Source organism: Mytilus galloprovincialis, chromosome 4, assembly GCF_965363235.1.
Source record: "Mytilus galloprovincialis chromosome 4, xbMytGall1.hap1.1, whole genome shotgun sequence".
Classification (NCBI taxonomy): domain Eukaryota; kingdom Metazoa; phylum Mollusca; class Bivalvia; order Mytilida; family Mytilidae; genus Mytilus; species Mytilus galloprovincialis.
This window is the reverse complement of record NC_134841.1, coordinates 24994816-25012570: the sequence shown is the minus strand read 5'-3', so window position 1 is coordinate 25012570 and position 17755 is coordinate 24994816. Positions and strand designations below refer to the sequence as shown.

General features: G+C 31.1%; 1 protein-coding gene across 2 annotated transcripts in view; it reads left to right on the top strand.

Moving 5' to 3' along the window:
• The window catches only part of LOC143071693 (tyrosine-protein phosphatase non-receptor type substrate 1-like), a 39314-nt gene extending 27831 nt beyond the window's left edge, over positions 1-11483 (top strand). The window contains exons 5-10 of one of the 2 annotated variants that reach the window (XM_076246176.1): positions 2113-2157; positions 3201-3221; positions 6634-6927; positions 7567-7590; positions 8941-8961; positions 10805-11483. In XM_076246176.1, the coding sequence (XP_076102291.1) occupies positions 2113-2157; positions 3201-3221; positions 6634-6927; positions 7567-7590; positions 8941-8961; positions 10805-10920 (521 nt within the window). In that variant the 3' untranslated portion in view covers positions 10921-11483. Of the gene's footprint in view, positions 1-2112; positions 2158-3200; positions 3222-6633; positions 6928-7563; positions 7591-8940; positions 8962-10804 lie in introns of both variants that reach the window. The other variant, XM_076246175.1, reaches the window with a different exon arrangement.
• Positions 11484-17755: the final 6272 nt, after the last annotated feature.

The window sequence follows — 17755 nt, the reverse complement described above, 5'->3', positions numbered from 1 at the left end:
ACATATATGAACGCCATAACTTTAAAATAAAAAAAGACGGTGTTGACATACATGTCTAGTGTCTGTACTCAATAACTTTTAACCTAGACAAGACATCTAGTAAGCAATGAATTTATGGTTAATTACTGGAAATACGAAATAATGGGAAAAGTGTATCGGAAATAAAACCGCATTATTTCTATATGACTTTTTTATTTGATTTATTAATCACGAGTTATTGTAGCCAATAGAGATAGCAAATATTACTTAAATCTCTATTACACAATCACAAAGACTTAATGGTAATCGATGAAATAAAAAATATAACATAAATGTACTCTGGTGATTCCTTTACAATATAATCTCTTTGAACTGTTCAATACTTTTAAATGATGAAAGTTTAATTATACGTATTTCTTTGTTATGTTTGAAGTATTGATTTAGAACATTCGGAAAAATAGACAAATGTTACCTTTTTCGTTCGTGTATTTTCACTTTCAATATAGTACAAAGGTGTTAAAGGGGCATTAGCTGTCAACATCATGGTCACCGATTTGACTCAAATTCTCATATTCGATTTACAACAATGTAGAACAATTGTCCTTATTATAAAAAGCCTAAAATAAACAATATACAGGGCATGGGCTCTGTAATATGTAGCTTCGTTTCGTGTGCGCTTTGGCCGAGTTGGCCTTTAAGACCTCCGATTGCCATAGAAGCCATATAAACATAAATATAGATATAAATAGATAGATAGCAGACTCGTGTGTTTTGATATTTCTAGGTCTATTTAATTTCATATTAAAGATTAAAAATATATGTACATTATCGTTTTTGCCTATACAAGCATGATGATTTGTGGATCGAATCAATCAATCAAATGATTTACCTTTCAAGTTGTTTTACTTTCAATGTTGGTATTCTTTTCTTTTAAATAATTGAACACGTACAATACATGCGGTATTCATCTGTAGCTAAGGGGTTACATTGAAGTTCACATAAATACGGATTCACTGAGGTCAAGTTATTAGCTTATTTTGACAAAATTGAACCATAAAGGCTGCTAAAATAGATATATCACTTTCTTTAATGATTGACCCAAAAAAATCATATTATATATCTTTTATATATCTCGTAGCTAGTGCCTCTAATCAATTAAATGTTCATTTAGAATCATTTTCAAAAAATGTTTTAAAAAAATTCTTTTTAATGTGTCGTTAAACAATGTGGTTATCTCTTGTCAAAATGTAAAATTAATTACCGTATTAAAGACCTCAATCATGTTTTCTTGCGTAGATATCATAAATCACAATATTAGCCAATTGATCCGATATAAATATCTCCAAAAAACATATGAAATACCATTTATAATGATACTTGGCTTTATTAAGTAGGGTAAAGAATTATCAGTTTTTCAACTATGAATTCACAAACACATTATCGACAATTTGAACAGCATACGAAGAGAATCAAAAGCGAATTAAACGTTTTCAAATTAGAGGAAACAGTAGTTTATCTATGTTCAAACTCATTTTATTCAATTTTATTCTACGTATCCGATAAACGGGAAGTAGAGTAACGATAGATAGGAATACACATCAGAGGGACAAATATTCTGGCGACGTTTGATTCCAAATCTTAGGAAATTTTATTTCATAGTTTAAGAGAAAATTGCAACAGAAATGTCTTTGGTCGTCAAGATATATACAAAGAGGTTCATTTGCATATTAAAGGTAAAGGTCATATTTGGCCTACCTTTTCACTAAAATGGAATGTGTCAAGATAATTTGTGCCTTGTTTGTGAATTGTTTACCTAATGAAGTAAGTTCCCTTTCGATTTTGATAACATTTGGTGTATATCTATTGTTATAACTTTCTTTAGTATTTTCAAATATATTTCTGATATGACATTGAGAAGTTTTGGAACTTTAGTCTGTGAAAAAGTGACGACGTATCATGCGCTCATGGCACAACTCTTTATTCGTCAAAATTGCGCTATTATGTACTTTGAAATGTTGGTATGTTTGTGAAAAGCAACAATTTCTTGCAAATTCACAGTTTATGGGAACAAATAATACAATTCATCCAATGATTTTGATTTTACGTATATCTAAAACTGATTGTATGTTTTAGGAACATCACGACGTTTTAACAGTAAAGGTTCAGCATATGATAAAGGTAACTTTCATGTTGAAATTTATATACATTTATGATAGAAAAAAAGAACCAAATATTGACCATTTTGATAAAGGAGTTTTTGCTATGTTTTTTTCTGTTTGTTTGCTGTTTTTTTTTTCTGTTTGTTTCTTATTTGGTTTCTTCTTTGAATTTTATTTATTTTGGAATTTTTTGTTAAAATATTCATTTGAATAAAATGACCAAACCCTTTTACTAGACATTTGATTTGTTGCTGCTGTACAATCAAAGTAACCATCATCTATATATAGCTACCGATCATTTTTATTTTTCTGCAAAGTTTCCTGTTGTTCTAAGTCTTTCCTATATGTTAATATTTTAAATCGTCTCAAATAATGTCAGTCAATTATGTTTGTTCTCATTTGAAAAATTGTCATATTTCATTTAAAATTTACCAAAGTGTCAGTAACTAACAAAACGAAATAAGTATAATTGCTATCAAATTGAATGATTAACGAAATTGTTACATCATAGAAACAAAATGAATATACTATTACATAAATTTGTGGTGTTTCATTCTCTTCAAAATAGAATATTTTATTTGCAATCATTTACACGTTTTTTTTTTTTTGTGTATTCTGTGCATTGGTTTTTGTTTTGGTATAATTCTTGCATTAATTTTTGTCTGTCTCAATTATCTAAAATCATTCTATTTCAGATTTTTAATAATGAAAATGTATAAATAGTGCAACGTGTTTTTTTTTCTCTCGTTTTTTTTCCCTTTTTTATGTTGTTTTTTGTTGTTGCATTGTAAGCATTGAGTTATATACCATTTTTGTTTACATAATAATCATAATTATAAAAATAAATTTAAGAAAGCGATGTTTTTTGTGTTATCGGTATGTAAGAAAAACTCACTTCATCATTTCTGCATGATATTCTTACTATTTAAGAATATGACAGTTGTTATCCATTCTTTTGATGTGTTTGAGCTTTTGATTTTGTCATTTGATTAGGAACTTTCCTTTTCGAATTTTCCTCGGAGGTCAGTAAATTTGTGATTTTACTTTTTATCAATTTTTCAGATCAAGATAGCATAAAATCTCGTAAGTATATACATGTAATATTTTTATTAACTTTTTACTGTTTTCGGTTGGTTTTCATTTATATTGCGAAAATGCGATAAAATGTAAACAGCACCTTATTTTGATGTTTCCGGATCACTTCGCTAGATATATCTTCTCACTCAATTCCAAAGCGTTTAATGTATTAATAGACGAGTAATTGAGGTTTTTCCAAAAGAATACAAATACGACTAAGTTTTTTGTACATAGAGTCGGAATCCTAGATCTTTTTTTAAATCTAAACTTATTTACAAAGATTTTTTAAACGAGGTACCGATTATCAGGTTGTGTGCATATTGATATTGTAATATATCAGCTGCGAGTCACAATATGATCCTGTTTGTCGACTGAGCGCAGCGAACGAGATAAAAAAAAACAACATATTATGTCAAGTAGCTGTATTTTGTTGGATTCATAACAAACTGGACATATATATATTACAGTTAATTGCTATTAATAAGTATTGCAATATGCATTTTGTTTAAATGAATTATCAGTATTTAGTTCTAAATCAATCCTAATTCTATCTCATTTTTGAATGATAGTTTTTCATATGTGACGTCATGCTGTTTCTAAATTTCATAAATTCAAATGTGGCATAACGTTTCTGCCTTTTCGCCATCGTATGTGACGTCACAATTTTTTTAATTACGTTGACGCTTGGACTGATTCGGATGTGTGTCTATTTTGTGATAAACTTGGGTTTAGTTTTCTGTAATTAGTTAATATTTCAGTTTCATTATTATATATATCTCTTTCATATTCATTTGTTAACATTTACTGTTTGCAATAGCATTAAGTATTCTATATAATAAGGATGTTCTTATCCCGTGCATAAAAACAATGCCGTATTTGTCAAAACCTTTTCAACTTTTAATCTTCAGTGCTGTACAACTTTGTACCTTTTTCACGTTCGATCTTTTATATCTAGGCGTTATGTATTCAGGTTTAGTTTTCTGTAATTAGTTAATACTTTAGTTTCTTTGTGTATATCTCTTTCATATTCATTTGATAAAATTTACTGTTTGCAATAGCATGAATTGTTCTATATAATAAGAATGTTCTTATCCCGGGCATAAAAACAATGCCGTATTTTGCGAAACCTTTTCAACTTTTGATCTTCAGTGCTGTACAACTTTGTACTTTTTTCACGTTCGATCTTTTATATCTGGGCGTCACTGGTGAGTCTTGTGTGGGCAAGGCGCGTTTTTGGCGTATTGAATTTTGGACCTGATGCTTTTTGTTATCTATTAATTATTATCTGTTGTGTTGTCGTTTCGGTGTTGTATTTAACTTTGCCATTAAAGTGCGAGGTTTGGCATGCCTTAAAACCAGGTTCAACCCACCACTTTTATTCCCCTTTAAAAGTGTCCTGTACCAAGTCAGGAAGATGGTCATTGTTATAATATTGTTCGTTTCTCTTTGTGTTGCATTTTAACGTTGAGTCGTTTGTGTTTTCTCTTATTTTTGAGATATTGAGATAAGACGTGGCACGGTACTTGTCTATCCCAAATTCATGTATTTGGTTTTCATGTTACATTTGTTATTCTCGTGGTGTTTTGTCTGATGATTGGTCTGTTTCTGTGTGTGTTGCGTTTCGGTGTTGTGTCGTTGTTCTCCTCTTATATTTAATGCGTTTCGCTCGGTTTTGGTTTGTTACCCCGATTTTGTTTTTTGTCCATGGATTTATGAGTTTTGAACAGCGGTATACTACTGTTGCCTTTATTTGCTATCTCAATATTCAGATAACCTGATAATCGATTTATCGGGCTGTATTTGTGTCTTTTGGAAGTGTTTTCTTTGTTTCACCAGCAAACCGGAGCTCGGGTCAAACCTAGCAACGTCTTTTAAAACATTATGACGTCGTTAATATGTCCGGGTGAAATTTATAAGGCTTGGTCAACCTATATTCGACGTCACAAAGCTGTGATATGCAATTTAATTAAGAGATGTTTAGAGTGTTATAGACAGTGGGACGACCGATACAAATGTGTTATCAATCATTGTAACTTCGAAGCACTACTGAGTTGATGCTACCTTTGGCGACTTGCAGGCCACTATGGCTAGCAGCGGTATTGACTAATGTATTATTTTAATGTAATTATAGTGATTTTTATGGGGAAGAAATTGTCTTTATAATGAGGATAGGCAAAGCACTCGTAAATTCTGCCATTGTTTTTCATAACTTCCTTAACGATATATTCAAATAACATATTTAGCTATAGCTATCCAAATGTCATATTTTCAAAGCTCTTGACATTGTCTAAAATTCACAGGTACAGAAAAATGTATAGTATCAAAGGGAGTAAATTTGATTATAATGTATAATTGTTAAACTTATTATTTTCTAAAGTACATGTATTGTATAAGCCTGACATTTAAGTTCATAATTGTAGAAACATGTCACCTTTTTTGGGTTTTTTTTTTCTTGATTTCATATATGACATCACCCCTTGATCAATGAAACGTTAGCCACAAAGTAAAGAATATGGTATATTAAGAATATATCAGCACAATCGTTTAGGAAAAGCGACGCTTTTGAGAAAACTCTCCAAAATTTAGCCAAATTATGCCCCAAAAAAATAATAAATCGGACATTTTCATATCTTTTAGTCAATTTTTTTCAAAACTGATCGAGGTTTAAATTGTTTTACTCGTAAACAAAGACGACGAAAAGACAAACAGAGCCACAAAACACTAAGTTTCCATATACATCTCAAAAATAAGCAGCACAAACTGTTGCCATCTCATACCTTCAATATAAATTAAGTGTATTATGAAAATGAAGTTTCTACTATGCATTTAACTGTCGTGTGTATTAACGCAGAAAAATGTAAATCTTTTTTTACAACAAATTTACAACACGAAATCTAATTTAGAATGACTCGAATTAAAAACAATAATGACTTTTATTTTCTAAAACTATCTTAATCAGTAGAAAACATTGAAAAAGAAATCAAAAGAAACTCATCGTCTTCCTAACGAACTCTTTTCCCTACATATTTTATTTTTTAGATGATTGAGTTATGAAACACAGTTCTTTATTGCTTTCTGATTTCGATTATCTGATTCGAAAAAAAGCATTTCAAATAATGACACAGAGATATGAAAGGCTTCAGGATTTGAAATTTAAAAAAAAAAGCATTTTGAGGGTAACAAAAGGGTAACAAAAGTCAAATCTGTTCGAATGCTGTTGAGGTATAAACTTATTTGAAAATCAACATAATCATAAGTACAAAAGTGTTCTAGGCAAGATGTTTTCCCACGTTATGTTGGTTTTTCTGTTACAACTGTACCTCGTTCAAAACAGCACAATTGCTGATATGGTATTTTGTATATACATCAGTTTTGGTAGCTGTTATTTATGCGTTAACTGTTTTGTTCTTTTCTTAAGAGGTAATAATGTCAGGCCAAACATTTGTCAGCAAAGGTCAGACTATACTACTTACCTGTAATGCCACAGGTGAGGACTTTGCCCCGGACGGAGTTGATTGGTTTATACATGGACATAAATTCAATCATCAAACAATGCCTCGTGTTAGAATTTACGATCCAGTGGTTGACAATAATAAAAGAACTTTAATAAGCACTTTAGAAATAAGACGTTCTATTATGAGTGATAAAGGAATATATGTATGTAGAGGTCCAGAACACAGAACAGGTAGTCTGACAGTCCATATATTAGACGGTATGTATATAAAAAAGCCGAGTAAACTCTATACTTAACTTGAAATTATGCAATCTTCGTTCATGTATACTGAACAGGATAAAGGCTTATTTGTTTTATCAACAAGTTGACATCTTCAATATTTCTTTGTCTTATTCTTAATATTAAATTCTTGCAAACTGACTTTTGGTCACATTTATTAAAGACAAGCGTCATTGAGGAACCATTGAAAACAATCTAAGGATTAACGACAATCACAAATATGGAAATGCTCAGATAGATAAAACAATTAAGAATGAAATTTGAGAAATAACGAGAACTTTCATCTAGGAACTGTCACTCAGATCGGGTAAATAGTTAGTATTATTAGAAATATAAAGATTTAAAAATTCTCAGGAGTGACGCTCTGTACGTCATGAGAATGTGCTGATGAAACTGATTTGAAATATAATTTGCAGAAATCTGATAAATGGCAAATTCTATAGGCGCCAAGAGCAAACATATCATATAGCGGTATTTCTCTGAGAATAGAACAAATGAGTTTATTCGATGGAAAACCTTAAAACAACTATCTTTATAACGATTAATCTTTATTAAATTCCTAGTAATGTTCTAAGTGAAAAAAGCTATGTTTAATTTCTTTATGTTTTGTTTCAGAAGAAAAGTCAAGTATAGATAAGCGTGGTAAGCCAATATTTAAATATTGTTATATAAAGTACTAGGAAGATCTGAATCACGTGGTTTGAAACAAGCGTCCCATTTTCAGTCCAGAATAAAGTTCCTTATAGATATATATTGTTTGCTTATAATTATAAAAGATACGTTTATAGAATATTACTGTTCACAAATAAAATTCAACATTGAAACAATATTCAGAAAAATAATAAAAGGGGATAAAGATACTTCATTGATGAAATACTTCATTTGCTTTAGGAAATTCGCTTGTCATGTTTTGTCAGATTTTTTAAATCCTCTGGTTTATCCATTTGAATGCCTTGCAAAAATTTCCCATTGACACCCATTTCTCCTTTTTATAAATCTTGTACATGTCTGTTAATCAGCCATCTGTAAAAGTCCTATATTTTTTTAATAGTTTTGGGAAACTTAAACTTGTCAATGATAAAGCTATGAAAAGTCTAGAGAGAATATTTTCCGGCCAAAATTTCAATGTCTAATATCTCGAAAACAAGCACATTAACCTATATATTTTTATTGATCTTTTGATTCCTTTATTCATCCCCTATCAATAAAAACTAATGTTTTGAAAAAATGATTATTTTGAAACTGAGAAGCGAGCTCCCTCAATATTCTAATTAAATATATATAAAAAACAATTTTTTCTGATCGGTTAGGACATTTTTGATTTTTTTATTTGAGGACTGCCCTCAATGCAGTTATAACATCTCAACTGTCACAACCTTTGGAAATCTAGAGTTGTGCCATTTCACATCGTAAATAACTATTTTTATTTTTGGCATATTTCTGTAGTCTTTGCGGTGTGTTTGGAAATTTTAAAATTGTTCCAGCGTTCGCTTAAATTGTATAAATCAAGATTTTGATAGAGTCTCAATTTGAATTGACATGATTCATTTGTCATTGTGCAATTACCGAAGAAGGATATCTGTTATCCGAAATATCTAATATTTGTGTATTTTATAGTTATTTAATGGTGATGTTGTACCCTTTTTGACTTGTTATATATTATATTTTGTAGTGTACAGAATCATATTACATGATCCATCGCCCTGTAAGATTGATCGTTGACTATTTATTCAGTCATTTAAAAAAACAATTATATACACTGCCATCACATGATATACTCATCAGAATAAAAAAAACAGACTGATAAGTGACGAAATAAAAGACTGAAACTTTTGAATTTTCAATTGATAAACTTGTATTTAACATAAATACACTCGTACACATCTTGACATAATTAAAATTCTCATTTCGTAACAACTAGAATAGAAATAAAAAAATTATAGTTGCTTCTTATTTTGATAACTATTTCATATTATTTTATTCCTTTCAAAGGTGATGGATCTCCGTCTCATGGTATGTATCTTATTAAACTTATGCTTGAAATGGATTGAAGTTGTCTAGTGTAGAGAAGTAGAAATAGTTATACGTATTTTATGAATGACATATTTGTTTCGTGGATGACTTTGTGTTTGTACCTTCACACAATACTGCTCATAAAACTAAAAATGCTAGTTTTTTATTATGTAACATTTTGTGGCATCAATACCTAAAAGAACACCAAGTAGTCTAAACTATCCTATATCTTAATTTAAAACTTGTTTTACCAAATGTTCTAATCCATTTGAGTCTAAATCAAACAAGGTGATTGCTAGACAACTAGACGCCTTGATCACATTCCCGATTTACCGTTAAGAGGAACGGTGGGTCTCGGATGCTTTGAATTATTGCGGAGTTATCGGAAATTTATAAACAGATCAAAATGAAAGCTCGGAACAATAGATTGCTGTTAATGATTTTGAATAAGTTTGTAGATTTGCGTTTTTTGCGTTTGATAGAAACAAAACATACATCCGGTTCCTTTCGGAAAAGAGTTGACTAGGAAAATATATTCCCTTAAATTCGACATCGTGGTAAATTAATTTTGGCACATTTTTTTTTAATTTGGTGCTTCTATAAAATATTTTGAAAAAATGAGGTGACATGTTTACTAAAGCCTGAAAACTGGAAAAGGGTTTATCATCTGATAAGTGTACTCCTAGTGATTGTTAACAGCCTAAAGACAATGAAATGTGAAAAAAAAATAATAGTACTGGAAGGAACTTTACTCATCCCAAGATTGTCTTCATTTAAAACACGGATGGATTCTGCAAATTAATTGATCACACGTTTTGAAATCCCAATTTAACAAATACTAAAAATAATACAATATAAAAAAGAAGATGTGGTATGATTGCCGATGAGACAACTTTTCACAAGAGACCAAAATGACACAGAAATTAACAACTATAGGTAACCGTACGGCCTTCAACAATAAGCAAAGCCCATACTACATAGTCAGCTATACAATGGTGGTATTACTCCTCTATTTAAGGTGAATTTTGTGGTGGAATAATTCTGATTATATATCTTGTAAAATTGTGCATGACTGGTAAATAACTCGCTTTGTGAGATTATATTGATAGAAGTGTGCCAAAGTTCAGTGCATTACAATAGAGTTAGACAGCTGTTGCCATTTATCCTGCTCTCTGTTAGAATGTCACATGCTTTAAATATCTATCACCTGTTAAACATATCATTATATAATATAGGATCATTTACCTTGTCTAATCACACTGTGCATTGTAACAAAATCATCATACTCAACTACAATAAAACTATAATTATTTCGCCTATATATATATATTATGTGTATATAGCTACAATCAGGTTATTTGCGACAAACGCAAAAGGGTAACGTCTCTGCTCTTCCTGTTTATTTAAATGTTTATCAAGTTCAAATTATTATATATTTCTTAGCAAACAATTAAAAGGCAACAACTTTGGGAAAAGAAAAATCAAAAAGAAAAAAATCACACTAAAACCAACCTTAAATTAGACAAAGACAACATTTGACCAACGTTTAATTTTAAATAGTACTATAACTCGCTATAAACAGGATACAAGCTCATCGATAATCTCCAATTTTCCTGTTTGAGAACTGCCTTCAAACATATAACTTCTATTTTTGTTTCATTTTATTGCGACGAGTAAAGGTAGTTAACATGTTTTGAATGTGTAGTATTATTTATTTAATTTTTATATACTAGTACAAGTGTATTTGTAAATAATAGTGAGCTTTGCTTAATGTGTTCAACCTAAAACTTTTGAATATCATGTTTCATAGTTTAATTAAATTTTAAAATTCTTTTTTTTTCAGGATATGTGAGCGATTCTGCTATCCCTTGTTGTTCCTTCAAGTGGAGTAAACAGTGCTCAATAATATTTTTCTGTCTATCAGCAACCTGGTTTACACATGCGTGGTTTGTCACGTGATATACACAATATATAGCTGACAAGAATATCAAGCGAAAACGTGTCACATGAATGATTTCCTCGGTCAACAGTCGTCTATGTGGAAATTTGAACAAATTCTTTTAAACAGAAACGAAAGAAAGAAAGATATCAGGAGGACGTTCAATATGAGAAAAGCAAATTAACCAGAACCTTTAAAGGGTCAGTTGCAGATGAATATATGCATTTAACATTATTTGGTCGTGTTTCGTTTTATTTTAAATGCATTTTAAGAACACATGTGTATGTCATTCACTTCTAATTTCGATGTTCCGTTATTTTCATGTATATATGAAATTATGAATTGTTGATGGACAAAAAAAACAGTAATAAAGCATTAATTTTTATTTCCAAAGATGGCAGCAACTCAGAACAATGACTTTTGTTTCATGCGATACATTCTATATCATTCCAATAATCTAGGTCTATTAAGTAGCTCATTTGGAAGTTTGATTTGTTCTGAATGCAGTTGTTATTTTTATTAAAAATGATAATTTTACAAATGTTCCTTATTTTGTATATATATGTTGTCAACTACCGTAGATAAATCTTAACAATAAAGTAAATAGTCATATGGTAAAAAAGTACAAATGATTTAACATACAGTTACATGCCCTGCTGCGTTTTAACCATAATGAACACGTTTATTCGTAGAAATTGTTGCTTATTTGAAAATAAATGTGCGCAATATATCTGAAGACATCGTTAGACCGTTGATTTTCCTGTGTGACTTGTTTTACACTTGTCAATTCGGGCCCTTTTTAACGTGTTGTTCGGTGTGAGCCATGGCGCAGTGTTGAAGATCATACTTTGACCTTTAATGGTTTACTTTAGAAACATTGTGACTTGAATGGAGAGTTGTATCATTGGCACTTATACTACATCTTCTAATATCTATGACAAATATTCCTAACATGAACCATTCAGATCTTCATAATAATAACAACAGCATTATTCTATGTAAGCAGCCGTGTTCAGTTTTTCTCAAAAACATTTTTGATTTTGATGACTATGAACAAGACTGCCGCATTTCGAAATGCAACACCTTTAGAATTTTAATAACAGATGTTTAATTCACAAGCAATTTGAATAAAAGTCAAATTTCACCTGAATTTACGATGATCTGTGTTGTAAATCAACAAATTCTTTTAATGTCGTCTAAAGATTAGAATGTAACCTTTGTGGATTATTATAGATCGGAGAAACGAACCGAAGGCTAAATAAACTTATTTACTGCCATAGGTCACACATCAATCATAGTGCAAAGCGACATAATTAACCAGCCTGATCATTCAATCCTTTTTATGCAAGTTCGCATTATCACAACAATTTACCACCGGACTAACAGTCCTCATCTTGCAACACCTCTCAGATGGCCTAAAATTCGACAATTGGGACTACGGCACCATATGGTTGCAATGACAAATTTAATGGTATAGGTATTCCATATAGTCCTTCCATCAGCTCGGTGAATGTGCTGCACCTTTTCAACTATACTCATCGGCGTAAAATCAGTCATGGTCATCGTCATCATACATCACCTACTCTCTATGATTATTATCTTTATTAATGATAAGCAATTTAAATAACAACTGCTATTGCGGATATTGCAAATATTCTTTTATTTATTTGTTTTTACAATTGAATATTATTTTGTATGTGTGTTTGGGGACACTGATATGTGATTAGAATTCAATAATAATTATAACGGCAATCATCCTTATGACACACATCTTCAAATAGACTGTCCTTATGCAAATTAAAACATACGCTCCACCCGATCAGTTGAAATAACATTGATGATATAAATGTATTGCACTAAAGCTGTTAACGAAGACCTAACCGCTAAATACTTTTCAAACTAGTTCGCATCAATTTGGCAAAAGATGGAAAGGAGAATAGATCTTTTCTTAAACTTTCCTTTGCCAACAAATGTCTCGATGCCATCAAATTGGTTGTAAAATTATGCCATCGCAGATACCAGGATTGAAATTTTGTATAAAACGGCAGCCGTCCGAAAACCCCACCACAAAAGAACATAAAAAGTCAATCTCCATGTTAAGTATTTTTATACTTTTACCAATTACAAAAAACGATTAAGAAAGTGAATGGGTCTACTAATACACATGCTTCATCAATCTTTATAGATTCAAATGCTGCAAAATGCTAATCATACCTCCATGACAACTATGTGTTCCTCGCAGCGAAAGTCATAAACAACATCGTCTTTGTGGTGTGTAAATCACAGTAAATAAAAGAGGGACGAAAGATACAGAGGGACAGTCAAACTCATAAATCAAAAATAAACTGACAACGCCATGGCTAAAAATGAAAAAGACAAACAGACAAACAATAGTACACATGGCATAACATAGAAAACTAAAGAAATAAAAAAAAAGACTGCCTGATAACTGAAAAAGGTACTGACAATTTACTTAGAAACTAAACGTAACACCCCCTAAACAGTAAATCCTGATTAAGCATAGGTCTATTCTATGTTTCTTTTGAATTTTAACCAAAGATGAACTGGATCTTCCACAACTTAGATACAAGTATTAGGGAGGGATAACTCCTACTTTCTAAAAATCTCTCTGATTCAAATAAAATATTCTCTGAAACTGACATTTGTAAATATGCTCATCAATGACGTTTGAATCAAAGAAAGTTAAATAAGTCAAATGAAGAACGAGGTTGAATAACATTGAGGACCAAAAATTCTTAAAAGCTCTGCCACATACAGCTTATGTTATTTATCCCTGATGTAGAAGAGCCTAAGTATTTGAAACATTCATAGTTTTGTAATGAGTTAATTTAAAATCATGACCATATAAATGATAATTCGTGTCACCATAGAAGTGCTGACTACTGGTATGGTGATACCCTCGGGGAAAAATCTCCACTAGCAGTGGCATCGACCTAGAGGTTGTAAATAAGTATCATCATAGATACCAGGATGGAAATTTTGTATAAAGCGGAAGCCGTCCGAAAACCCCATAAAAGAACATAAAAAGTCAATCTATATATTAAGTATTTCTCTCAATAAGAAATATATTGGAACTTTAACATCAGCAGCTATGTAATAAAATACTTTCATTTGAAAAATCAAATAGTTTTGAAGGGGAACAAAATACTCTTCTTATAAATCATTTCGTTGCAATGAAAGACAATGTTTTTGCACCCATAGTACTGTAAACGTAGACAGTAATTGTGAAAAGAAAATAATGCAAAATATAAACACAAAAGGAGGAAATCTGAAATGATTGCCAATGAGGCAACTCTCCATCAGAGACCAAATGACGAAAAATTTTACTACTATCTAACATATACATACTCATAATTGTTAACTTTAACAATAACTTAATTGACAATAAAGTTTACTTTTATAGTGAGGTTAACATTTTTGGTAGTGGATGTTTATGAGAAATTTTCTTCGAAAAAAAACCGTTTTAGTGTTCAATTATGTTTTTATTTGTTAACTGCAGTAATCTGTCTTTTAAAGACATAAGCCATAATGGTGAGATACGGATCAATTCTACGTAATTACTTGGATACCGTCTTTTTTTAGACAAATATATTAATATTTGTCTGTATGATATGTCAAAACTCTATCGATCATAGGAAAAAATTTGAAGTTTCATTTATTTTCCTATCTATGCTTCTTCGAACGATAATAACACGTTGTTTGACTGCTCAGTTGTAACATTGTAGTCTATGAACAATCGGGACTGGAGTCGCTTAAATGGGAAAAGTAAAAATTTTGACGTACGATAGATGGTTCGATCACTTCTCGTTAACCTGACGTGCATGATTACATTCTGGTTTCTCTTAACAAATGACATAATATTTTTGGCTGACGCCAATATTTTATCCCCGGCCGATTTCTCCGTTCTCTATTAGAAATAGTGTTAGATTCAATTACACTATATTGGCGTTTCTACTTGAGTTTGATGACTCTACTCAAATCGTATAATCAGATTAATAAATATAAGAGCAGGATCGTTAAGCTTTAGCTGTAAGTTAAGATTGCTCTTTATCACGTTATGGCAATTATATTGGATGTAAAATTTTCTAAGTAATTTCTAGAGGGTCAAACGGTTAATTTGAGTGCAATCAGAAATGATTTATTTCTAAAGTGCATTATTTGATTTACCCAGAAATGTTAATGACATTGACATAGATTGTCTAAATCACCTTAAAATTTTGATTTACATTTCTTTGAAAACATGATACAAGCGTGTCTTTTCGGAAGCAAAAGGAGATAGAAAAAAATGTAAGGAACAATAGATATATTTACAATAGTGGGCAGAAAGTCGGTAGTCTAAAATTGTAAAAGGAGGCTACTAGAGCGTCATTGATAATAGATGATAATACAATTTCTTAATAAATAATAATTTGTCAAAATTTCAACAAGAAACACATAGATCTGTAAAACCATTAAAAGAAGATATTTGCATAATCTGGTCGTCGTCTTCAAACTAAAATAGACCCACAAAAATAAAATCGTTTATCTTATATCTACTACAAAAGCGACGATTAAGTTCGTCCCGTGTTCCGGTAGTAACACAGTCTTTATCCAATTGAATGATATGAACATGTCCAATTTGAAGCATTACACTCGTACATGTTCACATTTTACTTTATGTACATTAAGCGTTCCTGACCCCAAATGAATCGCTGACGATAGTATGGATATAAATCAACAAAAATCGAAACAAAGCCAGTTAAATCAGTATTACCAATATTCGCGTTTGAGGTAATTTTTCACCAGGTTAGTCGTCTGTTCTGTTCACTTATAGGTTTTATAATATCCCCTATACATTTTTAGCAGTCTAGATTCGCATTGCATGTAATGTTATCAAACGGCCGGTACAAACATCATTTTAGATATGAATGAAATGTGGGGTACGCGTGAGTATGATCATTAAAATTAATATATCTAAAATCCTGTCAGATTACAGTCATCTTTATTCTGTTTATATAAAGAAACTATAGTATGTGCTTTCTGAATAACACCATCAGTTTGATGACCAGACGTCAATCCAACAGGGAATAATAATATGTTGTTCATAAAGTAATGTTGACGCGCATCAATTAAAAATATCTATTTCAAGATGTAGTTAATTTGCCTTCTCATGCTTTATCATATTATAATTAACTACGAGCAGTTGTAACTGACATACGAACAATATTATACTGACCACTACACAAAATGTCAATTACAGCATGTCTAGAATAATGGAATAAAAGAAGAGTTTCTGCGTCAATTGACACAATCTGTCCCGCGGAGAATTACTTGTCTTCCTGTTTAATGAATACAATTAACGCTGGACACAATTATAATGTAGATCTCTAGGCTCTCTATTTATTGACCAGAAAACCGACCTTTTAGCTTCAGGAATGGACAACTACTTGGTATGCGATAATATGATCATTTGTCTCTAATATGTCTCAGATGGCTGTTCGTGGGAATTGTCTGAATAGTTTGCATACATTATAGTATAATAATGGGTTCGTGTAATATACAATACAGATTCAGTTTTATCGTGCACTGAATTTTATCAAGCATTTACATGTATTCCGTGTTGAATAGGTCTTCTTAAAATCTGTTATTCAAGCTTTTATTAAACGTGCTGGTGATTTAACGTAAACCCTATCTGTAATTTTGCTAACATTATGATTCGCGTAAGTGACGATTTGTTACTCGTTATCTTTATAGATCAAATTCGGAAAATTGGATAAGATTGCTGAACTCCCCTTAAATCGCAGTCAAAAAGACCAATGTAAGCATGTTAAATGAGCATATAAACAGGTGGATATACAAAATATAGCATACTCATATAAAGTTCTTCAATGTATGTTGATTCAACATAGGAATCGTAGATACAAATTTCTTGTTTTGGGTTACAATAATTCATATTTTGTGAAGAATCACACTGAATCTTCCAGAAAATATACTGAAGATGATATTATCAAAATGCTGGACTTTTTGATCGACAATATATTTGTTGAGTTTGGAGGATTTATATTTCAACAGACAGTCGGTATTCCAATGTGTACTAATTGGGCACCCCTGCTGGTCGATTTTTTTTTGTACTCGTATGAAGCAGAATTCATTCAGAACCTTCTAAAAGACAAAAAGATAAAGCACCTCTCGAAATTCTTTAATTTTACTTTCTGATATACTGATGATGTTCTATCATTATATAACCCATATTTCAGCCAATACTAAATCTCATATCCCAGTGAACTTGAAATTAAGGATACTACTGATACTAGAAGGACTGCGTCATACCTTGATCTTTTCCTCAATATTGACGCAGATGGACGACTTCACACGAAAATCTATGACAAACGGGACGATTTCAACTTCCCAATTATCAATTTCCCGTTTCTCAGCAGTAACATACCCTCTGCCCCTTCGTATGGTGTTTACATATCTCAATTCATACGTTATTCTTGTGCTTGTTCACACTATACTGACTTCATATACAGGAGTGTGCGTTTTTACGCAGAAACTGCTCCAACAAAGTTATGAGGCGGACAGATTAAAATTGACACTCTGTTAATTTTATGGACACCATCACGAATTTGTTGATCCATACATTGTGTCTTTGACCAAACTAGCTAAGGACATTTTTACCACATGGTAGATTGTGGTTTGTCATTACGTCGTCTAATCTTTTAATTACTGAGCGTGACTTATTCCCGATCGTGACTGTTTTGCTGAGTGGGAATTCGCATTACTATGAGACGTGTTACTGTACTTTTCTATCTTAAATTCATGTAAACTATTTAGTTTGATGTTATATTTGTAATT